Source organism: Sus scrofa, chromosome 3, assembly GCF_000003025.6.
Source record: "Sus scrofa isolate TJ Tabasco breed Duroc chromosome 3, Sscrofa11.1, whole genome shotgun sequence".
Taxonomy (NCBI): Eukaryota; Metazoa; Chordata; class Mammalia; order Artiodactyla; family Suidae; genus Sus; species Sus scrofa.
The window spans coordinates 81,189,133-81,214,715 of NC_010445.4; the positions used below are offsets into that span (position 1 = coordinate 81,189,133).

Below are 25,583 nucleotides of genomic sequence, written 5' to 3' on the forward strand. Positions count from 1 at the left end.
TTTCCATCATATGCATACTTAACTTATTAGTGACTAGACACAAATACCTGTGTCTTTTTCCCTACAATGGCAATAGAAAATGCATTTGTGGAATTCATTCCTGAGTTGACAAATGTATTAGATGCCTACTATGCGTTAAGGAAGTGAAACAATGTCATTTAAAACATGATACATTCACAAGTGGGTGTTAGAAATAATCTCTAAAACTGCCTACAAAACAAATATGGTATAGAAAGCTCATTTCTCAGGAGTAGTTAAGCTATTTAATGTCATAAGAAACTGAAAACAATAGATTGTCACAGGTATAGCCACGACCAAAACTCATTATTTACCATTTTCATTTCTGGGAAACTAAGTTCTTTCTCCAACTGCTGTCAGAAGTGACCAGAGCTGTGTGTCTCCTCAAACTGGCCCTTGCTAAAAGCTTAGAACTGTTCAGATCAGCAATGTGAAGCCAGGGCCACCCAAAGCAAGGATAATAGCATGCATCAGTATGGTTTTGGCATGTGTGACTTGTGAACTTTATGTGACATGCTTGTGCCTGTGTATGTGTATCTTAGTGCCTTAAAAATGAAAGACATCCAAGAGCAGGAACCACGCCTCGTGTCTGCTCAGTACAGTGCTCCATAAAGAAAGAATAACAATTCTTAGAACCAGATTCTTCATTTTATAGGAATCTGGAGGCTTAGATAATTGACCTTGTGCAGGAATTTTTTTTTAAGAGAAAGAAAACAGGCAAATTGTATACAACCAGGAATGAGGGTCTAGAGAGATTTGTTTATCTTCTACCAAGCTGCCAAAAAAGATGAAATGGAAATAGACATTTTCTATCAGAAAAGTTTCCTTTGCTGAATTTGGTAGGGAAAAAAAATACTGATGATTATCAGGGGGAAAAAAAAGGTGTCTTAATTTCTGGAAAAAGGACCAGAATAGGCCCAGCTCGTCAGTGGTCTCTGGGTTGATTGGCACACATCTAGAGTGGTCATGGGACTAGGTGTTTGTGGGGTTTATGAGACACTGTCAGAAAAGGAACTTGTGCCTGGTGACATGTTTTGATGACTGCTTCTCTTTTGTCACCTAGCTAATTTGAGAGGAAAACAACTAAAACTACTGTGAAGTGAGAATGATCAAGGCCGTATGGTCCTTGCTGACCTAATTTGGTGGTCTGATTTGAGTCAGAACAGAGGAAAGGAATTGCTCTCCTTCTGGAAGTGAAAAGGTTTCTAAAGGCAGATATGGTTGTTGCATAGTTCCTGGTGGGTCTTTTTCTGTGTGAAGTCAGTGACCTTAGGGATCTGCCAAAAATACTCAGCCAGGGCCACATCTTGGGGTGTGTAGGAGGACCCCAGAGCAGCATGTACTTGAGAACTTCATTTTAGCCCATCTACCACCTCATCTTTATGGAAAGCCTTTCTCAAAGGGATAAGAGTTGGAGAAGCAAGGGTTTGAGGTTTTCAGCTTCATCTTTCATCCGATTTCTACTGCTCGCTGATGGGTGTGTTAACGAGGGAAACCACCCCCACCCCTATCTTCAGCCTCCACCATCAGCACCATCTCCACCACCATCATCGTCACCTCCATCACCACTACTGCCATCACCATGATCACTGCCGACATCATCACCACCATCCTTATTTTCCTTATGTTAGAATCAACATCAGCCACATCATACTAACAAACATTACATATCGTGGTGATGGTATACCAGGTTAATAGAACATATTTCACAATTCTGGTTCATTAGATCATCCAAGATAAATTCTCCACCCATCTGCCAACAAAGTCAAGGAGAGACATATATGGTATCTCTGTAGGGTCCTTGGATAGTCCAGTGCTGACTGCACTTGCTAGCTTTTGCTTTCTGAACAAACCAAATTTCAAGAAAGCTACAAATTGTTGAAATAAAATAGTAATACTTCTTATTTTTATCATACAGTTGATAGACAAGATAAAGAAGATCTCAGGTACTTTATTTCTCTTTGGTAATCTTATACTTTTTCATCAGAATGTGACACAGACTGTGTACCTCTGAGTATGTGTATGAGGTTGCATTCTTCAACATAGTGTTGATTTGTTTGTTTGTTTGCTTGTTTTTAGTTTGTGTGTGTGTTGTGTATATGTATTCCAGGATAAGAAACTAGTAAAAACTTATAACAATGGCAAAAAGTACTTGTCCAAATAAAGGACTAACTGCCTATAAAATTTCCTTTAGACAGTGAAGTCATAGCTACAAGTTGGCAATAAGACCATCTGAAAGCAGTAAAAATAATTTCTGTGATGTTGTGTAAGGAAGAGAAGAAGAAAGGGAGGGTGGGAGGGAGAGAAAGAGGTGGGGAGAGAGAGACAGAGAGAGACAGAGTATCCCCAACAGCTCTTCCTCCACTGAGTTATTCTTTTATAAAACAACTTCACATCTGGACTGATAACTTGAATTCCACACTGTGCCATTTAAATAGCCCAAGTTATAAACCTCTTAAACTTGAGGTTTATAATAGAAACACTGACAGACCCTTAACTATAGTGCCTCTATAGTAATGAAAGCACAACTATTTCATTATAGCAGTGTCTGGCAAGGCTGCTATAATTAAGAGTCTGTCAGCGTTTCCATTATAAACCCAAATTTTAAGAGGTTTTTAACTCACATTGTTTTAAATCACATTGGGCTGAAACTTGCTGTACAAAATGTCAGACCAGATGTGTGTGTGTGTGTGTGTGTGTGTGTGTGTGTGTGTGTGGTGTTGCTTTTCCTTTTATTTATAGCCCCCCCCCCCACTTATTTGCTTAAAAACAAGCAAATAAGTGAAGCTTGTTTTTAAGACTGGGTGTGAAAAACACGTATTGACAAAATTATCCCTTTGCTAAAGCAAAAGATTCATTGGGGGGATACAGAAAATGAAGTTTGAGATATTTTAAATGTTTAGTTGTTCTGACTGTATATTCTTTCCTTTAGAAGTGCTCTCATTTGGGAAACCAGATTTGAATATACCCAAAAAGCAATATTTAAAAAAAAATGAATCTTTTGATACTGGGTTCTTGACACTGGTTTATTTGGAAGTTAATTGATAATGTAGTCTGCTGGAGGTGAGGAAAATATCTTGCATTGTATTCCTAATTGTCCAGCTGTTCGGTTCTTTGTGGTTATCTTTTTGAGCTCACTATCCTGGGTGGGACTTACTTTTAAGTTAAAAGGTAGTCTTACAACGGAGTTGCCTGATCAAAGCTTTATTGGCTCTGGGGGAAACTAATAAAATTTGGATGATTATGTTGGTTTCATTTATCTGGCAATAGGTATTATTCACTTATTCACCCCAAAACCATTTATTGAGAAAGTACTGTGTGCCCAGTATGGCACTTGGATGTTTCCAATGCGGTCCCTGGGACTGGCTTCATGACCTAACACCTATGCATCTTTGATGTCATTGTTAGGGAGCTAAATCTAGTATTTCAGTGTTCCAACCAGAACTCCTTGCAGTCTTCAAAGGGGCCTCTTACTTCAGTAGTGAGACTACTGCCCCCCCCCACCACATTGACTCAGCACACAGGAGCCCAATCTAGAGGTACGTATAGACTTTTCAAGAACAAATTCAGCTTTTTACTTCATACTTTCCCTCCCTTTCTCCTTCCTTCCTTCTTTCTTTTTCTTTTTTTGTGGGAGTGGGGGGCAGGTCCATCCAGGTATATGAAGTAAGTAGCCTGCGGGCCAGCTAAACACCCAGAGAACCTCTGAGAAATGCCAGACTGTTTCCCTGGGAACCTCCCTGGGGGAAGTCTGTGCCTTAGCAGGTGCAGACACTGCCCTCCAGGGGCCTCCTTAGGTCCCAGCCTCTGGATCATACTGGGAACAGCAGAAGAAAAGTTATAAGGGGGTAGGGGCTGGGGGAGGCTGGGGAGGAGGGGGCTGTGGCCCTCATGCTCACCTTTCAATTTGGGTGCCCACACCCTCAAGCACAACCCTTCTTTCTTTTTAAAATTAATCCCTCCTTTGTCTTAATATCCTAAGACTCCCATCCTTAAGACCCCGAAACTTATGCCAAGTGATGAATCCGAACCTAAGTTTTATTTTTATCAATATGACTGCCCATTCTCTATTTTCTGAATTGCCTTTAGGAAAAAGCAAGGTGGAAGTGATTGTATTAACCATTCATTCAATCGTTAATTTGTTTAAATCCATAAAGGTGTTTGCCGCTGAAGGCAGACAGTGAATATTTTATTTTAATTTTGTAGTTTCCATCGAGACCGACCTTTTAACCCTTCATTCTCCAGCTCTGCCCGAGTCCCCCGCGCCTGGCGATCCTCCGCACGAGGGCTGGGACTGTATTAAGTCTCTCTCTTGGAGCTGTTTGTTGACCACATTCACGTTCAGAGCCCTGGAGCTAAAAGCACTTTACACCATAAAATAAAAGCACTGTCTTTTTTTCTAAAAGGTTACGTCTGGAGGCCACGCGGCTCATACTTCATACCGAAAACTACTGAAAGGACTATGAAATCCTCTATGATTTACACTCTCTCACTGCATTAGGGTATAGATCTACTCGACTCTAAAAATACGGTGGGTTTCTAACCGACGTGAATATATGTGCATTATTTCAGAAAGTCTGTTAGAAAACTTGTCAACACATTATAAAGCATAAACCAGGACTTGGCTATTAAGTACGGAGATCAGAGGCAGAATATATACTGCAGGAAGTCCTGGGGAGTCTCCTCCGCGGGCAAGATAGAAAAGGGGAGGAGGGGAGGGGAGGGGTCGTCTGTTGGCCTGGAGTTTACACGCAGTGTCGTCACCAAAGGTTTGGGAACGAGCCCACGGAGCGTAATTAGCCCCTCAATGGAATCAGCCAAGGTTCTACTGCTCCAAAAGAAGTTAACTGAATGGCTAGAATATAATTTTAACCTTGTCATAATTTATTACTTTCTAAAAGCTACTTTTGGAAAGGTAAATACACGTATTATATATCTAAGTGTGCGCGTTTAAAGTGACCTTTCACCTCTCTACAAACCCACCTGCATCATCAATCAATACTTATGTAATATTTTCAAAGTTCTTAAAAAAACAACACATTTTTATTTCTTTAAACACATATACAAACCTTCCCCCTCCCCCACTTTTGGGCGCTTTAGCGAGCATCTAACAGCAATGAGGGAGGGGAGGTCACTCTTAGGGGAGGGCAGGAGGGACCGCGAGTGGGGGGTCCGCGACGAGGAAGGATCAAATGCCAATACACAGCCCTGGTTTTCTGAACTGAGTGAAATCAGGCTGGGGGAGGGGCGGGAGTGGAGGGCAGTTCCTATTTCACTCTGAGCATTTTATGATGGTGAAATTAAATATATGTTAATGGTGGAAATGTTGCTGCTTACCTCTCCACGGGCACCCAGGGAAAGCAGCTGCACAACCAGGTTTTAAATGTATGTTTTAAGATGTGGTTTCGGAAGGAACACCCTGGAATCTGAAACAAGTGCAATAACATAGCAGACCTACTTCTAACTAAGTGCTTAATTTCCTATGATTTTTTTAAAAAAGAAAATCAATGAAATGTTGCCAGTTATTTATTGGAAATAACCACAGATAGCTGCCCTGATAGGGTGCCGGTTTTAGAGAGCACACAATTGTGTAATGAATTGTAATTCAGAAGACTGTTAAATGTGAACCACAGAACCTTTCAGAGGTAATAAAGTCATTACTTTTTACACTACATCTAACCCTGAAAAGCTTTATATACACCATTATATATATAAATCATACATATATATTTCTACAACACTCATTTGACCCTTTGTATACCTACTCTGTATATGGACTTTTATAGACGGATGGGAAAAATATCTAAATTTGAAAAGCCCGGTTTCGAAAGACTCTGACTCACTATTGTTACTTGAAGGTGCTTTCATTTAACTAATTTATTTTTCAAAGGCCTCCCAGTTGTACTTCTTTCTTCCCTCTCCTCACCTTCTCTCCAACCATTCTTCACTTTGCGTCCCCCCCCTCCCGCAATGGCATTCTTTTGGTCGCTCTAAGGCTAGTTGAATGTGACAAAAAAAAAAAAAAAAAAAAAAAAAAAAAAGACAGTAGTGGAAAAGAGATGCTGACCTGCTCTGAAGAACTCATGAAAAAGGGGAAATGGTGTAACGCAAATGCTACAGAGCTTTATTGCAAATGAAATCTTCCTGCTTCTTAAACAGGATTTGAGTTTTTCCTCCTTAAATTGGAGGAAAACAATAACAATAAACCACATTTACACAAACCCAATCCAGCCCACATCTTTCTTGACGCTGAGCATCAAAACCTCCTTTTCTTCCTTAGAGGGGCCCGAAGCTTCGCCGAGCTAGACAAGCCAGTTATTTTCTAATGGGTTTAAAACTTTACTAAGACAACACATGAATAAACAGCCGCTGGCCGGCGCGGCTGGGAGAGGGATGCGCGCTTGCAAGCCGGAGACCCTCGGTTAAAACAATAAAGCCCCCCCGCCGCGTTGGTGAATTTACGAAAACGAGGTCCCTTAGACTAAGGAGGGGGAAGAGAAGACACGAGGGGTTTTGGACCGCTTGGAGGAGAGGGAAGGAAAGCTCCTCGCTCTGCAGACACGCACTCACACACGTCCACCTGCAGCTCGAAGTCTCGCGGGCCGTGGCAACCCGCCTCCACCTTGTACCCTCCGCGCCTCCCTTGAACCTGAGTCCTTTTCCCTCTCCCCCCATGCCCTTCCGGATTTGGAATCGCAGCGCGGTCTCCGCGGCGGCTGCGGCTGAGGCTACAGGGTGGCGCAGGCAGGGAGGTTGGGAGGCGGGAGACGCTGGGGGACTTTGCAGGCACGTTTCTGAATAAACTTTCCAATCGCAGGGGGTGCTGTTGCTGTACATTTTACGTAAAACTGAAAGTATCCCACGCCAGAGTGAAGCCCGCTTTTTGACAGCAGCAGCGCGCGCGCGCACGCGCGCGTATGTGTGCATTAAAGAGACAGGGGTTTATTTCCAACAGGTCTTCCCTAATTTCCCAGGAACGTCTGCAGGAAGGCCGGAGGGGGATTGCGGGCTCCGGTTTGTGCGGCTCGGCCCCGGGCGCCTGGGCAGCGCGGCGCTGACCAGGGGCGGTCACACCACCACTGTGGCCTCCCTGCTGCTCCTGCGAGCCAGTCGCTCTCACTCCATTCCCCATTTTCTTTCCCCGGGTAACAGCTCGGGACTAGTTAGTTGCGCTCTGCCCTCAAGAAACATTTTCTTGCCATTCCTCGGTGCTTTTGCAGTACCTCAGGAGTGGGAGGAGGTGTGTCCTTCCCTGGGACCCGGCTCCTGGACCTCCTGCGGCGCTAGGAGCACGTTCCCAGGGAATGGCACTCCCGAGACTGCCCGTGCTTTGTCCTCTGGCCCGCGGCCGTTCCGTGAGGTGGACGCCTCGGCGCCTCCCTCGCCCTGGGTCCGGTCGCTCCACTCCGGGGGCTGGAACATGCCCGGAGTTTGGCTTCCAGCTCTTTATTCCTCAGTCTCTCTTTCCACGATCCGTTCAGAACCTCGACTCGCAGCTCCCAGTTGCATTCAGACCCGATAGCTTGTCGAGGCGTTGAGAGTCTCCCCCGCAGCCCCCACCCCCCGGCCCAACCCCCGGCTTAGCCTGAGGGATGCCCTCCCGGCCCTCCGGCCCGGCCTGCACCGCCTTCCCCGCCCTCCCCCGACTCTCCAGGCCGCCTGTCTCTCGGAGCCCCTGGCGCTGTCCTTTCGGACCCGCAACCCTCCAAACTTGAGCTGGACTCTGCTTCGCCGCGCGCTCCCTCCCGCCTCCCCTCGTCCGCAGCGGAGCTGTAACTTGGAGGCTCTGCTCTCAACTTCGGGTGGTTTTTCTTTGCTATCCTCTTCTCCGGCAAAGTTTCTAGAGTGCAGCCGCGGGCTCAGAGCTTTTACTTCGGTCCCCGGCGTCCCCACGCGGGGCACGAGCGCAGCTGCGGCTGCGGCGGAGAGGGGAAGTGGGTGTGCGCACGCAGGAGGGTGTCCGGGAACAACTCTACCTGGCTTCCCTCCGCCCGCGCTTCCCCGGCCCCAGCAGCTTCCCCGTACACTCTGGCTTTTTTATTTTTTTAATTTTAAATAATCTTTCATTTTAGGTTCCGCGTGCGGGGGGGAGCAGGGCGTACGTCTTGCTCCCCCCCCGCCCCGCCGCCCCTTTCTTCTCTCCCGGCCACGCCGCCGCCTCGGCGCTCGCTGCGGCCACTGGTGAGCCCGCGGCCCCAGAGCCCCCTCCCCTCCGCCCGCCCCTCCCCCGGGGGCCGCGTCTGGCGTCTGCGGAGCCCCCCGCCCCGCACCTCCCCCGCCCCGCACTGGCCATTGGCTTGTCCTGGTCTCTTTTTCATGTCCAGCCCCTGATGTGTGTCCATTGGTGTGAGCTTCCCCTTCCCTCCTCCCCTTCTCTCCTGCTCGCCCTGCCCATGTTTTGTGTGTCTCTGTCCATCCAGACTCCTGACGTTCAAGTTCGCAGGGACGTCACGTCCGCACTTGAACTTGCAGCTCAGGGGGGCTTTTGCCATTTTTTTCATCTCTCTCTCTCTCTCTCTCTCTCTCCCTCTATCTCTGCTCTCTCTCTCTCTCTCTCTCTTTTTTTTTTTTGCTTAAAAAAAAAAAAGCCATGACGGCTCTCCCACAATTCATCTTCCCTGCGCCATCTTTGTATTATTTCTAATTTATTTTGGATGTCAAAAGGCACTGATGAAGATATTTTCTCTGGAGTCTCCTTCTTTCTAACCCGGCTCTCCCGATGTGAACCGAGCCGTCGTCCGCCCGCCGCCGCCGCCGCCGCCGCCGCCCGCCCCGCAGCCCACCATGTCTCGCCGCAAGCAAGGCAAACCCCAGCACTTAAGCAAACGGGAATTCTCGCGTAAGTAACCCAATAATAGTAATAATAATTATTAATAATCACGAGAGCGCGCAGGACGAGAAGCAAGAGAGAGGGGGAGAAAGGGGTGTGTGCATGCATTTAAATTTTTTTTTTTCACGAGAAAAACCTCCGAGAGTCGGGATAAAAGAGATTGGGGGGGGGCAGAAAACCAACCTCATCCCATCCCGAAACATAGCCGTATGTATACTTTTGGGGTGGCACGAACCTTTCAATTTTATTTAATTTTACAAAAATTAAAAAAGACTCCTCCTCTTTCCTGCTTTCCGCTGCTTTATTTCGCTTTTCGAAAAGGAATGCAATGATTTCCCCTCCAATTTTGCAAAATAATGAACAATGCTGTGGATGCTAACAACTCTCGTGTAAACCTAAGGGAGGGAACCGGAGGGGAAAAGGGGGGTTACTTCCACTCACCGTAGAAAGGAAAACGGGGGGTGGGGACCCAAGTCTTAAAAAAACAATTCCTAGGGAGGAAAGAGGTGAGACTGGCCCTCGGACACCGGGGCTCTCACGGTAAAGCGTGCACCGGAGGAAAGTAGTCATCTCTACAATAGTGAGAAAGTGGGATTGTGGGAGGGGGGCCCCCGGCGCTCCGGAGTCGGCCGAGTCTGGAATGGGGCTGAGGCTGTAGGGAGAGGGCGACAGGGAAGGACCGGAGAAGCGGCCGGCGCTGCTGCCTTTTGTTCCGGTCGGAGGTGGGTGTTTGTCCCGCTGCCTTTTGTGCCGGCTCCTTGCGCTTGCCCTCCCGCGCCGCCGCCGCTGCCGCCGAAGGGCAGGAGCAAGGGCCGGGGGCGAGCGGGAGAGGGAGGGAGGGCACCCCGATCACCGCCTCCCGGGTTGCTGCTGCCCGCTCCTCCCGGCCGAACCTCAGTGGCGGCGAGAAGACGTGTAAAACAAAACAAAACAAAACAAAACAAAATAAATAAAACAGGTCAAGAGAATGTGAAATTTCTTGCCCTCCAACTGACGCAAAACGCTCCGCCGGCCGTTTTCTGCAACGCTCTCCTCTTAGATTCGCCCCCCCCCCCGCAAAAATATCACATTCTCTAATTGAGGGGAAAAACACAATTACCACCCCTCCCTCCTCAAAACCCCTTTAGTTGAAAACTTAGAGCGCCGGCGGCACGGAGAGGGAGCGAGGAACTCCCTCCTCTTACTATTTTTTGGAAGATTTTCAAAAAAAGTGGAAGTGGATTTTGATTGGGAAAAATCTCGTGTCTGAATGTTTACAAGCACCGCGTGTGCGGGAGTCTCCTGCCAACAAACAGACAGAGAGGACCGAGCACTGCGCGGCAGCCCGGGAGCGGGCGGCGGCTGTGGCCGGGCCTCGCCCGGGCCTTGCCGGGCCTCGCCGCGCCCCCGCCCCGCCCGGGATCGCCCACCCAGCGCCCGCCGCCCGCCCGCTTGCTCGCCCGCCTGTCCGCCTGCACAGCGGAAGGCTGTGCTGCAACTCCGAGCCTGCCGGGTTCAGGGTCCACCCTGGAGCCCCAGCACAATGCCTAGACCTCCTCCCGGCCAACCCTGCTGCGAAATCGTCTGGGGAGAAACTCGGCTTTGCAAAGCATTTTTATTTAGCAAAGCAACCGAAAAAGCTAGTTCTGTCCGCTCCCTACCCCCGACGTCTCTTGCCTCCAGCTCTGGGCGGCGAGGAGGTCACCACGTGCTTTCCCGGCCCCCCTCCCACCCGCACTGGGCACCAGCCCCCGGGTCCTGAGAGCGTCGAAGCCAAGTGGGGGTGGGGGTGGGGTAAAGGAGTAGTATGTTGGAATGGGCATTTTGGGAGTGTTCGACCCCAGGACCCTACGCACCCCACCCTTAGGTTCTTGCTCTCTACCTCGGACCTAGACTTGAACGCGGGGGCGGGGGTGGTGGTGTTTCCTTGTGAATCTGTATAAGAGGGGTTGGGGTGGGTGAGTGGGTAGCAGTCTCCTGGCTTAACAGAATGCGCCTGGAAAGGCAGGCGATGGATACTTAGGAAAGTTTGGCTGCAAGAGAAAGAAAGGCGTGAGGGCCCACTTCCCTTCCCCTCCTCATTCTTGACCCTTAATTTAATTTTTGCTGCAATTTTAAAGGACCACCCTATACCTAGCTCTGTATTTTTTTAAAAGGGGTGTGTGTCTGGGGGGGGGGGTTGCGCATAGGGAATTGAGTTTTTCACTGGGCCCTGGAACTTGTCACATACTTCGAAAGCTCCCCCGCCCGGGCACGTTGCGGGCCCTCCCTCTCCCCACCCCCGCGCATCCCTCCCTCGCCGCTCTCCCCCGCCCCCCACTCGCCCAGCCGCGCCGGATGCGGAGCAGACGCGGCGCGCGGCGGTGTGAAGTTACAGCCCGGCCAGGTACCGGCGGGAAGGAAGGGCAGTGTTCGCAGCACTCGGGAAAGCCGGGCCCTTCTTCGGAAGGATGCATTAGGGGTTCAAAGGACGGACTGAGGCGTGCAGTCTGGGCTGCCCCCCTCCCTTCCCCCTTTCATCCCGGGTCCATTCTGGGCCACTCCAGGCGGGTTGGGTTGGCCCCTCTCTCCTCGTGTTTCAGGGCAGGCTTTGGTTAACGGACCAGTTTGAAGAGGGTGCAGGGGTCGCTCCTTTCTAATTTTCTGGGTGCGTAGAGGAGGCGGGAGCCATTCCGATCCTCAGGACCCCCTTCTTCCCCCCTGTCCTCCGCTCCTAGGGCTGTATGAGCCATTCGGTCGCTAGGAGGCAGAACAAGATCAAGAAAGCTCAGCGAACTTGAACCTGTACCAGAGCCTCCCCCACCCCCGCTCAGCGTTTCTCGGCCGGGAGGGAAGAGCTTTGCTAGGGTGGGGGTGGGGGAGACGGACGGTTAGGCAGAATTCCCTTTCTCCCCCCCGCCATCACCCCTTATGTCTTTGTTCTTCATTTTGACTTTAAAAATGCTTCTGGCCAGGGCTGCAGAGAAGCGCCCGGGCGCGCGGCCGACACCCCCGTGCGTCTGGAGCGGAGAGGGGTGCAGTTTTCGTTCTCTTTCGGGCGGGCATTTTTGGTAAGGAGGAAGGGGAATGAGTGCGTGCTCTCCGGCTTCTGGCTAAGGCCAAAGGGCGGGATCCAGCGAGTTTGCACTTAAGTCTCCAGGTTCATTTCTGCTACCCCCGCGCAAAGCACAGACCGAGGCGGCCACAGCGGGCTTGCAGGGTCGCTCTGCAGCCCGACCCCCCAGCTCTCCCGCCTCCTGCAGCTCTCGCCTCGGAGCCCGAAATCACAACAATAGTAATAGTTATCATCATAATGATGCGGGCAAGCAGCGTCATTAATAATGAATAACCGCAGCCGCCGCCGCGCTGCGCACACCGGTGCAGGGAATTGCGGGAGAAACGCATTCGCAGAGACCCCCCCCCCCAAAGTAAAAAGTGTGAGCCTGTGGACACAGAATGAATTTCGGGACCCGCGCTTGAGGTGTGGTTGGTGATATCGAGACAGCACCAGGTTAACCAGCCGAGTTTTCCGAGCCTCACTTCCCATTTCTCCAACTGGCGGGCCCAGAGAACTGTCGTCACCCGCGGCCGAGCTGGACGGATGTAGAGGCGACAGTCGGGGCCCCTGGCTGCCCACCGCCTCCCGGCCCCGGGTTCCCGGCCCCACGGCCCTGCGGCCGCCGCTGCACGTGTTCGCTGCAAGCACGGCCAGAGCCTGGGGCCAGCACGCTGCTCGCTTTGTGCTTCACAGTCCCGGCGCCCAACTTCACTTTCTGCACAGCCCACCTCCGCTGGGCCCCCTGCCCTCGGCCTGTCGCCCCAGCCTTCGCTTTTGTTTCTTTGCTTTTTTTCTCTGCATTTCAGCCGCGGTTTGCTTCCTTACCCTGTTAAGACAATCAAAGGGAAGGACTTGGAAAGCAAACTTGAAGGCAGAGCTCTTTTCCCCCCTCCCCCTCCTCCAGCAGACCTCGGTTCCCTTGCTTCTTCCCTGCATTTCTTCTAAGGCCTTTTTTTTTTAAATTTATTTTATTCCTTTGCAACTGCATGTAGAGGAAAGAGATCTCAGTCAGCCACCGGGGCATTGAGACGTTTCAGTCAGTTTTGCTGTTTGAACGCAGAGGCATTTTATTTTCTATTTCTTTTTCCCCTTGTAGAGAATTCGCGGCTAATTATTATGATTATTTGCCCACTCCCTTCCACTTCAATCTTGGACTCCCTGCTTTGTAGCCAGAGCTTAGGCCTGAGCCTAGAAACAGTGGTATTGTGGGGGCGAAGGAGGATGGAATTGAATTGAGGGAGGGGGTAAAATGGCTGAGGTTAGGAATGTTTTTCGGGAAAGGGGAATTTGCATTAAAATACCGAGAAATTATCAGATGCCCAGAAAGGAAATGTTGATTGCCACTGAGAAAAGATGTCAATGCAAATCAGTAGACTACACCAAGAGAATTGTATTTTCATATTTTCTTTGTGCCCCACTTTGTCTGATTTTTAATAATTTAACAGCAATGGTAAGGACACATTTTGGTATTTCTCTGAACAGCACTAGCCAAATGTTTGGTAGGAAGCCCGATGTTAAATGTATTTCATACATTAGGATATAATTCTTGTTAATTAGCAATAATTTACGTTAAGAGCATAGAAAATGTTGAGGTTATAGGTTTTATATCTGTACATTTGATCATCTTGTTATTTTCAAGAACTTTGCCTCCTATAAAATTAATTAGGTGAAATGTGGAGGTGTAATCAGCAACCTCTGAATTACCACTTCATTTCCTGGTTTTGATTGTAAATCAGTTCAGTCACTACATTTAGAAGACTTTAACCAAGTCTGTTTTGTACCGCATTACCTTTAACTATTTGATACCTAGGAGAATATCTCTTTTTGCTCCTAAATAATATTTTCATTTTCAGAAATGTGTCAGTCCTTGGGAATAAAACAAATCTTAACGGTGGAGTTAAATTTTTTTTTTTTTTTTTTGCGAAGACTCTATGTACTGCTAACTTTAATACGATGAAGTATTTTTCCTCAGTCTTTCTTCAGTCAGTAAACCTCAGAACTTGTAGTTAATGCGAACCACAACAAAAAAGCCACATTTGTTAAATGTTCATTTAAAATCCTTAATTCACGTAGGAGGGATTTTGGAGAACGACTTCCCTATTCAGTTTCTCACTTGGTCAAAATGAAAGCAAATAGGAGAAAAATGACATAGCAGCATAATGCAAAAGCACTTCTGTTTGTCTCCTTTTATTTGAAAAGTGTGCATGTATTTATCTTTTGGTCAGTATGTTGGGTGAAGAAATATAAGTGCTTACCTTGCTGTCTTTATTAGTAGGAATATAACCTTCATATTCCTGTGGTGACCTTATGTTAAATTAGGAGGAGTACCAGAGGCTAGAAATTATGACATGTCCTACTTGAGCACAGGTGCAGCTAGGCAGTGCTCTCTCAATATTATTTCACCTAGCACATCTGGGAGTTACTCTAGATCTTCCCCCTCAATATTCAGCCTGGGTAGGGTTGAAATAAATTTAACCTTAGTTCACTGGATTTTTGCACTTTATCAAAATCTGTTCCAATATTCTACACTCAAATTAAAATCTATTTTTTGATTCTCTGTGGCTTTAAGTTCATTAAATGTGAAATTGGCAGCTTGCTAAAGAAGGTCAGACTGATTAACTGTTTAAGACTTGTACATTTTCTGCTTCAGTTTTATTAGCTGGCAGCATCCTCGATGTGTTTTGTATTTTGTGATTTTTGTGTATGTGTGTGTAATAGAGTTAAGCATAAGGTTTCAGGAGCAGTGACTTACCAAGTCTCTTTTCCCTTTTGGAAGGTTAAAAAATGATAGAAGCTGTTCAAATTGATGCTGGAGTATTTTGGTGCAAAGTTTAAAAAAAAAAAAAAGGAAACAGGAATGAAAGACATATCTACCTTGTTATACCATCCGCTGGTGATTATGTGTGCAGAAATAGTCCCATAATGAAGCGTTTTGGAGCTCATTCAGAAAATTAGTCAACTTTGACAACATTAGGCAAAGTATTTCAAGTCTAAAGAAAGGACTTCTCAGCCTTGTTCTGAAATGTGGCATTTGCTTGACCATTCTGATTTTTATGTGATAGGGGCCACCAAGTGCAAACATGTTTAGAATATTTTAGGCATTCCTTTCTTCAGAATGAAAAAATGACTAATTGGCTTATTTTCTTAAGTACTCAAAAGTATCCCATTTAGCTAATGTGTCTGAGAAGAATTGCCAGTGAATTTGGTATTTCTTTGATTTTGTGGCACTGCTGGGAGTGAGATCAGAAAGGTTTTTGGCAGTATGAATTATGCTGCGTTATGATTATTATTTAGATCCTTTTCACAGGTGAATGCAGTCGTTTTCTTATTACGGCAGTGTAAATGTAGCACATTTTCTGTGTGATGTAGTAGCTTTCTAATTTATGAAGCCATGTCTGTATACTTAGAGTATATACATTCACACACAAAGAATGTGTGTGTGTGTGTATTTATTCACCTCTCCTTTTATTCCCAGGCACAATAGACAACTTAGTCTATAGGAAGAAAGAAACAAATTTTGTTTTGATCCATGTTTTTACCAGTCTTTTGGGGGGGTCGTTATTATTTAAGCTTTTTTTATGTTTCTGCATTAACTATTTATTTAACAGTTACATTCTTTCTAAGCTCACAGGCCAGAACCTTGGGGGTGTGTGTGTGTGTGTGTGTGTGTGTGTGTGTGTGTGTGTCTGTGTTTGCTGGAAGTATGAAGGTCAGACAGTTTTCATAAATATATGATGGTTTGCCTCATTGATAAATTTGCTTTCTTGTTGACAATTTCCACATCCACGTACATTTTAGGTGTGCACTTTTTTCTGGGCATTAAATGGAGGAGCCTAGAAATCCTTTCATAATGTACTAGGATGGGATGGGGTGAAGAATGTACTTCCCCCTTTTCTCTCCTTTCTGGCACTCTAATAATTATGCTTTTGTTTCTTCAACCACAGCCGAACCTCTTGAAGCCATTCTTACAGATGATGAACCAGACCACGGCCCTTTGGGAGCTCCAGAAGGGGACCATGACCTCCTCACGTGTGGGCAGTGCCAGATGAACTTCCCATTGGGGGACATTCTTATTTTTATCGAGCACAAACGGAAACAATGCAATGGCAGCCTCTGCTTAGAAAAAGCTGTGGATAAGCCACCTTCCCCTTCACCAATCGAGATGAAAAAAGCATCCAATCCCGTGGAGGTTGGCATCCAGGTCACGCCAGAGGATGACGATTGTTTATCAACGTCATCTAGAGGAATTTGCCCCAAACAGGAACACATAGCAGGTAAATGAGAAGCAAGGAGAAAAGCTGTTTGCATGTTTTCTTTTCATTTTCAGAGGCGCTGTAGTCAAGCACTAAGGAGTGGTGAAGTGCTTTCTGTATTTCTCCATGTGACTGTCCGTGACAGCCCTGTAATGTTAAAATAATCATTCCTCTTGCTGATGTCCAGAACACACAAAAATAGATATTTTCCACTTCACTGAGTCAGATGTAGGCGGAATAGGTTACACACACCTGATACCCTCTCTCTGGATCTGCTGACTCTGAATTTCTTTCCTTTTCCTCTCCCCTTCTCATTTTTAAGTGTTGAACCTCACTATACCTCGACCAGTTTCCAAGGTCCATTTCCAGTTGTGGTGGCAAGTCAGAGGCAAAGTGGCTGTCTAGGCATTTGTAGTTCAGCCAGTGACCTGTTTGAGTCAGAAGACCTGGTCAGGCCTCCCTAGGGGTGCAATTTGTTCTCAAATCTTCCGTGAAGTTGGGTGGGCTGGCGGGACGTTTTGGAGGGGTTGGAAAGAGTTAACTGAGCTTCAGGGCTAGCCTTGGATCCATATTGGCTGTCAGCCCGAATGGGGCTGTAATTAAACACAGCCCCGTGGTGGGATGACACCGTGACCTTGACTTTAAGATGCCATTTTCGACTGGCCAGGCCAGAGTAGAGAGGGCAGTTGCTGAAGCGCACAGACATGCTTACTCGAAAAGTTTAAGGGCATGTTGGAAATTTCAAAAGGTTGGTTTGACAGGAACGGCTGCTCCCTGCAGCCTGCCTCCTCAGCTAAATGATAAATGCTTCTCTGTGCTCTCTCTTGTCTCTGATGTGGTTTTGACAGATGTATCTTGATTTTGTTTGTGGTTTACACAACCACATGTCACCCTTACAAATGTCCAGTCCAGACTTCCACTGTTTCTGCTATACCACAATGTAAAAATTCTCTTGGAAAAATACATACACACATTCAACAGCTCGCCTTCCTTTGGTTAATTTTAGCAGAGAGGTAGTTAGGGGTGTGGGTTCTCAGCAGCTCAAGGGAAAAGGATTTAATGGCTAACAGAGGGACCTAAATCCCTACTCTAAGTGATAAACAGCAACACTATATAGTGACCCTTCAAACATTTTTTTTTTTTTGATGAAACAACAGTGATTTAACATGTAAGACAAAGTGGGTGGAGATCCTGTGGTGACAAAACCTGCATGCCTGTCAGTGGATCACTTCCCCCTATTTTCTCTGCCCCTACTCCTAGAAAGGCAGAAGGTTTGTCCAGTTTTAGGAAGGGTAGTGCCTGTAATTGTAATCAGTTGATTCCCTGGAACTTGTCCCTTCGACCTAGTTGAACCATAGTGGGTCAGTGGTCCAGAGGGGATTAAATGTCACATTTTTTCTCTCTCCCCCTCTGGAATTTGATCATTAAAATCAAACATGGCATTTCCTTCCTTCCTTCCTTTCTTCCTTCCTTCCTTCCTTCCTTCTTCCTGCCATGACACTCAGATACTTTTCCTCTAGGGAAATGAGAAATCTGCTACCAGGGAAGCTGCATTAACAAAATATTTTTCTTGAATCCACCACATGTAGCTTATATGACATGCAGGTTAGGATTTTATCCACCCCACGCCCACTCCCTGCAGCCCCTCTGCACGCCCCCCGCCCCGCCCATGGCAATGACCATCTCTCTGTGCTGTCTTGTGACTAGAAGGAAAATGAACAGAAGTATAAGGCATGATTAATGAAGCAAGAGCAAGCGGAAGGGGATTTGTCGTCTTCGGAGATCCAAAGCCTTTCTAAATCACCAAATATGGAGTAACACTTGCGTGATGTAACATCGTATTTACATATTGAGCTGCTTGTTTAAAAGACAAAACACAGTGTCTGTCAAGCAGGAATTAAAACCACACTTCTTACTGAGGTCCCAAATAGGTTATTCAGTTTCAGATTAACCAGCTTGAAAATTCTGTGCCTCTGTCCTTAGACGAGAAATCTAACAGCTGAGGGGAAGGCCCTATGGTGAAGGCTTTTTACTGTCACAGTTGTAAATATATGTAGAGAAAGAAGAGATATTTTCCTTAACTCTCTGCTTGTCATAAAGATTCCTTTTTTTTTTTTTTTTCCTAATGGACTAGTACAGTAGCAGAGCCCAAAGAAGCCCCCCTAAAAAGTACATTTAAAATATGTTTTATAGGGCTAATGCTAAGTAATTTCACTGAGATGAAAAGCTACGTAAGCTATCTGAGACAGTCAATGGGTGCACGGGTGCTGCGACCCAGGTGAGGTAAACCTTTCATGCACGAGTAATTACAAAGTCTTGATTCCTTTCATTGTGTTTAATCACCTATTCCCACCCTGGAATTGGCTGAACATAAATAGCATGGTCACATCTCAAAGCGAGATGTCAGTAACTAGAATCACGACTTCTCATAATTCACGGTAATGAATTAAGAGTTTCCTATGGTGAAATTAACATTCTACCATTGCACATAAATTAAGATGCCCTGGCTCTCAGGTGCCTCTGAAGCGAAGTTCTGAACGGCTGTGTACTCCCAGCCCATTTCTCTCGAGCACATCTTCACAATTCCAAGTCTGCTTTTCTTTTTATGGCGAGGAAGCAGACAATAAGAGTAATCATTCAGTAGATATTTGAATTGTATTGCGAAAGAAAGGAGAAGCACTGCTCTGGATTAGTAAAGAGATATATTGATGAACCTCTGGAAGAATATGTTTGGCAGCCATAGAAAAGGTAGTTATTTAAATGCGCTGTGGAGGAAAGGCTTTATTAAAGTGATAGAAGTTGGATGTGAGCTTACTGTGTGCTCTGTGCCGTTTTACAGGCAGGAAGCTGGAATAAAACAGTGACAGATCTTCCTGAGATAAATAAAGCTTAGAATTCAGGGCTTTCACACAGGAGAATGAGTGGAGCTCTTTAAATCTTCAGTAAGTATGTTTTGGCTGTTCGTAGGCCTCTCAAAGCTTAGTAGTTTTTAGAAAGGATGATTTTTACCTGGTTGACTACACATATATATATGTTGATCAGGTGGCTTTTTTTTTTCCAATTTATTCAAATATTCAAAATATTATGTGATTGTGATCCATTGTGACTATCGAAGTAATATTAATTTAACTGAAAACAAGCAGGTTATGTTTTACAGGGCCCAGTTCGTCAATTGTGTGTCAGATATCCACCATCAGATATCTGCAGTCTTTTGATTGGCAGTCAGGGCTTTTAATTGGGATTTTGTTTTGTTTTCTGGTCATATTTTTATGAGGGAGGGAAATATTCATCAAAGGTTAGTGTCTGTGGAACTGCCGTTCACTTATAGGAAAGGCCAAAAAAATATCATCCCACAGAGTCAGCTTTGAGGTTTTGGCTTATTGCACATAGAAATCTTTAAATTAGGGTTGGGCTGTCATAAAGTTAGCTTTTTGAGAGAATGGGAGAGAATGCGACGAGTCTGTGAAGTACAGTAAAGGCTATTACTCTTGATCTACAACTTTTTTTCTCCTTAAAATCATGAACATAGACATTGACAGCAAAGTATTTAAAATTTATTTGTCTAGACAATACACCTCATACCTAGATGATAATACCTAAGACAGAAACTGTAATAGAGGGAGAAATACTAATTCAATCCAGAAATACATAAACATGTTACTTAAAGGTTAATCAGGTATAACATACTTACATTTTTCAGAATTTGGAAACTCAACGTGCCTTTTCTTTTTGTACCCATTTGAATGAAGTCTTTCCTATCTCAGACTGAACTGGAGATGTCCTGGTATACTTTATGGTATAATTATAAATAAGACTATAAAATATGGTATCCTATTATAACCTCTTATTTTTCATTTCTTTTTATTTGTGTCATTCTGAATAAACACCGCTGACTTCTGAAGTGAATTTTTAGCGTGGCAGCTAAAACCCAACAACAAACGCTCCCCTCCCCCAGTAAACCGGTGAACATTTTATTTACCTTCACATCCGGAAAATAAAGAATATTGTTTCCTAATAAATACCTAGGATTTTCATTGGGAGTCTGTGTTTGTGAGGCATTACCCAAAGGCTCCTGTTCATGAGACTAGGAGTCGTATATACAAGATGTATTTGTAAATAAGACAGAGAAAGGTTGTGAACTGGCAGCTTGGATGTTTTGTCAAAGTACAATGTCAGAGAAACTCTTTCTAAGACAAATTGTAAATAGAACTGTCACAGCGATTGCATGATTGAGCCGCAGAAGTGTCTTACAATTGTTGGCATTGTCAGAGGACTTTTGAAAGCTTAATTAAACACAGTGGCCCGTATGGCTGCTAAATTTACTTCGGCAAGCCAGAAAGAAAAAAAAAAATCTAAAATGTAGACCATCTCAAAGATCCCAAAGTTCTTTTGACGTTACCTTTTCGGTGTCACAGAAAAGGTGCATTGTGCATTTTCCTAGTTGTCTTTTATAAATAATAGTTTTGAGAATAGGACCACGTGATATGAAGATCATCCTGTCTGTGATGTGGAGATTGTGTTAGTTTTTCTGTCTCCTGCTGTTACAGACAGTTAATGTAAAAATGGCCTTTTATTGGAAACACAAATATGTATTCACTTCAAGAACAGGAGCAGAGGGGGAAAGTTTCCCTCCCATTCTCTGTGTTTATTCTGTGAAAGCTTAAAAAAACAGTGCTATAATTTCTTAAATCACTCCATTCCTTGTTGTGTTGCAAGTTGTGCCTTTTACTTTAAAGGATCTGAAATCTGTTTTGCACACCTTTCTCCTGGTGAATGTGGCATTTAATTGTGGAGCTGCCCATGGGCTGGAAATACAACTGGGTATAGACATGCGCAGGCAATGTTAGGACAGTGACCCTTAAGCTCAGGGAAGGGGCGAGTTGGATGCATATTAATGGCACGTTTTAGAGTCCTGGAAAATCATTTTTCTCACACTGTAGCCTAGATGTAGTGTGGCTCATGTGGGGGGACTAAATTGGAGTATATAACAAATGTGCAAATCCTAGGGAAGCCTTTTTCAGAATGTTGTGACTTCTTAGTGAAAGTGTTTCATAAAGGAGAATAGGTGAATGGTGGCCTTGCACACTAGTCAGTGAGACAAGAAGAAAGTTTTGGCTTTCTTTTGGGGGGAAAAAAGGAAATTTAACCGAAGTAGCAAGGCTAGGGTGATGTGCTGAGATTGCGTCACTTGATGTTAATTTAATCTACTCTGGATGGTCTGTTCACACCCTTTATTGCACAAAGAAATCATTTGACAAAATTTACCCCAAGCCCAAGTCTGTTTTTACATACAGTAGTACCAGCTTTGTGCAATAAAAGGTACTTAGCATCAAACCTGACCCAGCCTGGCACCTTGCCACTTTTTTAGCCAGAGATTTAATCACCAAGGATCTTTAGTACCTTTCTGCTTGTTCAGATTTCATTTGGGTCATGGTTATGTCAGCAGTGTTGTTATTACAAGGATTAAAAAGAAAGATTTAAACTCAGTGCCCATTTTTTTAAACACTATCTCAAATCAAGCAGGTTTTTATTTTACGTGTCAATTTGGAGGACATTAATAAAGTTCATGAAATATGTTCAGACTATCTAATTTCATGGATAGTGACAAGTACTTTTATTTGTAGTACCAATAGAAAAATGGCCATTGTATCCCTCCCTCTGTTCTTTCCTCCTACCCAGGTAAATAAGCATCCTTAAACTGCTCTCCTCTTTACTTCCAGGGGATAGAGCTCTGGCCAGTATCAGTAAATTTACCTTTGTCATTTGCCATGTAGTTTTTACAACAATGACCTAATTAATTTGAGCACGGACCGTATTATTGCTACTAGAGTCATTTTCTGTCACAAACTTAATTTCTAGGAAATGTAACCTGACGAATAAGAATGCTTTAGCTCTCCACATGTGCTCCTAGAGACCAAAGGCAGCTTTAAAATAATAATAATAAAAAAATGCCAGCATTATTAAAGCCAGTATGTTTGATGCCAAACTCAATTTGAAGCCAGTAAACATCAGACTGTATTTCTTTCTCATCAGTTTTAGAATATAACGGATTCCATGTTGGGTTCACTGGAATTTGTCTCTCTGCTTTTTACTGGCCAGCTGCACTCCCTATGCATTTTTAAAACATTTCAGCAAAGGCTTTTGCTGTTCTTAGCAGGGTTAGTAACTTGGGGTCTATTTCTGAGCTCATTCGTCATTCTGCGATGGCATTGAGTTAGGTTGGCAAGGGAAGGATTTGAGGCATGGGGGGTGGTGAGGTCACTTCTGACCCCAGCAGGGAATAGGTGAGCTTCATTTGCCTTTACAATAGGCACACCGCTACTGCACCTTGGAAGATCTCTCAGGTGCCGCTCAGATGGGCGCATGTAAATGCCCTGTCAGATGCGGAGCCGGAATATTAATGCTCTTCCACTAGCGCACCATAATAAAGCTGTACACAGCAAGCTTAATATGTAGCTAGTCTGGGGAATTGTGTAAACTTAGATAGCCCAGTGTGAAAGACAGCGACGTGAAAATGCTGGGTATGCCACAGTTTCCATTCTCGTTCTTCTTTGATCTATAGCAAAATGAAAACATCATCCTTTCCTCCTCTTGGACTTGTCTCCCCAACTCTGCCACCTCCCAGTCCCCCACCCGAATTTTTTTGCATGTGCTGGTATGGAGAAATGCAACATAATTTGTTTCATATGGTTAATTACAGGCGCTTGAATATTTAAAATTTTAAATAGCCACAGTTCCAGCTTTTCCTGTTAAAAGTATGTGACTTGAACAAAGGGAGTACAGTGTAAATATTTGTGGTGATTTGCAACACCCCTCTTTCCCCATTAAACACACGCACAGGCTCTCGCACAGTTTAATCTAAGCACTGACTTAAAGGACTTCTGTACCTTCTTTGGTACTTTTTTTTTTTTTTAACCAACTCTCAACTGGAACTCCATTAAAATATTTTACCATAATTTTTGAGTCCACTGTTACTAGAGGTTTTAAAAGAGGATTTTTTTTCTAATGTGTTCATTTAGCAGAATCAACAGCTGTCAGAACCAGTTGTGGTAAATCCACAAAACATACAAAGGAAAAATACACATGTTTCCTGAAACAAAACGCTTGGAAAAATAAGCTGCCAAGAACTGGCAAACGAGAAGTTTGCAGACAGGGCACCAGAGTGTTTCATCTCTTGGTTCACCCTGGAGACCGCTGGGAGCGGATCTGATGCAATGCTGCTGGAAGGTTTACCTGCACAGGTTACTGCTCTCAGCTCGCACCCCGCACAAGGGCTAGGCTGGGCCACAGCTCGTTCCCTCTCTGCGCTCCTTTTTTCTTTTTGATCTCTTTAGGGAGATAAAATTCCAAGGTGTTGGCGTGCCGAACAACAAATTATACCCACGTTAAAGGTGAGATGATCAGGTTTAAACTTCCTATAAAAGAGGTGAGAAGATGCTGAGCACACCCCTTTTCCAGATAGGGTTGGCAGGCTGTTATTCAGAAGTGCATCGGCTCCGCCAGGGAATTCCCAGTGGGGACCTGGAGCAGGCATGTTGATGAAGGGATACCTGGGGACCTGTGGTCATTCACAATGAGTTTCTGTTTGTATCTTCGCTGTTGTTCGCATTGGCGATGAACAATTACACCTACAATTTGATCTTAGTTTTAGATAGCAGTCAGTCCACTACTGATTAAAAACTCCCATTAAAATGAAGAATGGAATTATTGTGCAACCTGCAAAGGTGCTTTCAAAAGAACACAGGTGCTGTGGTGCCCCCCCTTCCCTGTCCGCTTTCTGGTTTCTTTTTTGAACTTAAAAAAAATAAATAAATAAGGAAGCCTCCTGCTAAGCAACGGGGCATTTACACTTATATTCATCAGTTATTCATTTCCTTGATATATAATCAGGAAACTGCAGAAAAAAAATCACGTCTGTCACTTTTTAGGGAAAGGTGTAGCTTGGAGTCTTACCTTCGTTGGAGCACAAGGTACTTACTACCTGCCACGTCTGATTTTTTTAGGTTTTAAATATGAAGTTTCTCTTTGGGTCAAAAAAAAACCTGAAGCATTTCCTTTTACCGACTCAGGGGATACCATGATTTCATGATTTATTTACATTTGGGGTGGCTCACAATGAGTCATTCACTGCTCATTTTAGACACCCCCCCCCAAGTGTTTGAGTTCATAGTTAAAACAATACAATAACCAACGTTAAATTTTAAATCTCATGAGTTTCTCTCTCCTACTTCATCTTCTTCTAAGATTAAGAAAAAATATTCTTTGACATTAAAAAGTGAACACTGGCTACTGAAGAATGATTTAAAGGCTGAGAAAAATTTTAATAATCGTAACCTTCTCATGTTATGTTTTTGTTATGTTAAGGGGAAAAAATCAATAAGGAAAAATTTAATTCTGATAAAGATACTCTTGGATCTTTGAAAACAACTGCTGTCCTTTTAACTAAAACATTTGAGCAGCTTCAAAGACTATGTATTTCTTCTGATCTTGGAGCTGTGTGACTGGTAGCAAGAAAGAAAAAAAAATCTTATTCTACATACAAGTGGATTGCTTAACAAGTCTGCACAGACACGTACTTGTTTGTACAATAGAGATAAAAATTCCTGTATAAAAATAATTCAGCTGCTGACAGCAGGCATTGTTGTTGGACCTGTCTTTTGTGCTTGTCCCAGCTCCGGCCCCCCTCCCCCACTATCTGCTTGGGGCAGCTTGCTGCCTGCAGACTCCTGACCAGAAGTTAATTGCTATATATTAAATATATAGGTATTGTATCTAAAGAGGACTATCTCAAGCCTTTCTGTGTGCATTCCACTCTACTTTCTGATGTGATTCCGGCATTGCCAGCAGGGGGGTGGCAGGCAAACGCTCTAATAGGGAAAATGACTTGAAGGCAGTTAGGGGAAATTTGGCCTTCAAGTCCCATTTGCTTTGCAGTGTAGCATCGGTTTCTAAACTTTTGTTTTTAATCTAATTCTGATTTACTCTGTCACATCCCATATCAACCCTCATTGAACTCTACTCATGTAGAGTAACATTAGTGTCAAACGGAATTGGTCAGGACTGCAGACCTGTGGCTCATACAGATGGTGGCGGATGGGGTTCCGTGCAGCTCCGCATCCTATTCTTTCTAATAAATGTTTAAAAGTGATGCATTTCTGAGCAGGGCCCATGATTAAGAAATTCCAGGAATCGGGGACAGTACCTGAGGTTTTCTCCCTTCTCTCCCTTCCTCTTCCCCACTTCCTTGAGGTACCTACATTTTGGGCAGGATCAACTCTAGGAAAACATCTGAGGCTGCCTGGGGCAGGAAGAGGGTGGCAGAGAAGCCACTGGGATATTTTCAGTAGAGGTTCAAACACAGTCACCAAAGCAGACAGGCCTTTGGGTCCAGCTCTAGAGCAGTAAGCATGGACACATGGTCCTTTCAAGGCTGTTCTTATTAGTCGGATTTGTACACAGGCTGAGA

At 44.9% G+C, this 25,583-nt stretch overlaps 1 protein-coding gene across 10 annotated transcripts in view; it reads left to right on the forward strand.

Annotated features, from left to right (window-relative positions):
• Nucleotides 6,085-25,583, forward strand: part of BCL11A (B-cell CLL/lymphoma 11A) — a 100,949-nt gene continuing 81,450 nt past the window's right edge. For 2 of the 10 annotated variants that reach the window (XM_021085702.1, XM_021085694.1), the window contains exons 1-3: nt 7,566-8,199; nt 8,683-8,857; nt 15,809-16,138. In XM_021085702.1, the coding sequence (XP_020941361.1) occupies nt 8,803-8,857; nt 15,809-16,138 (385 nt within the window). In that variant the 5' untranslated portion in view covers nt 7,566-8,199; nt 8,683-8,802. Of the gene's footprint in view, nt 8,200-8,322; nt 8,858-10,312; nt 11,214-15,808; nt 16,139-25,583 lie in introns of those variants that run through there. The other 8 variants (XM_021085698.1, XM_021085696.1, XM_021085697.1 and 5 more) reach the window with 8 other exon arrangements.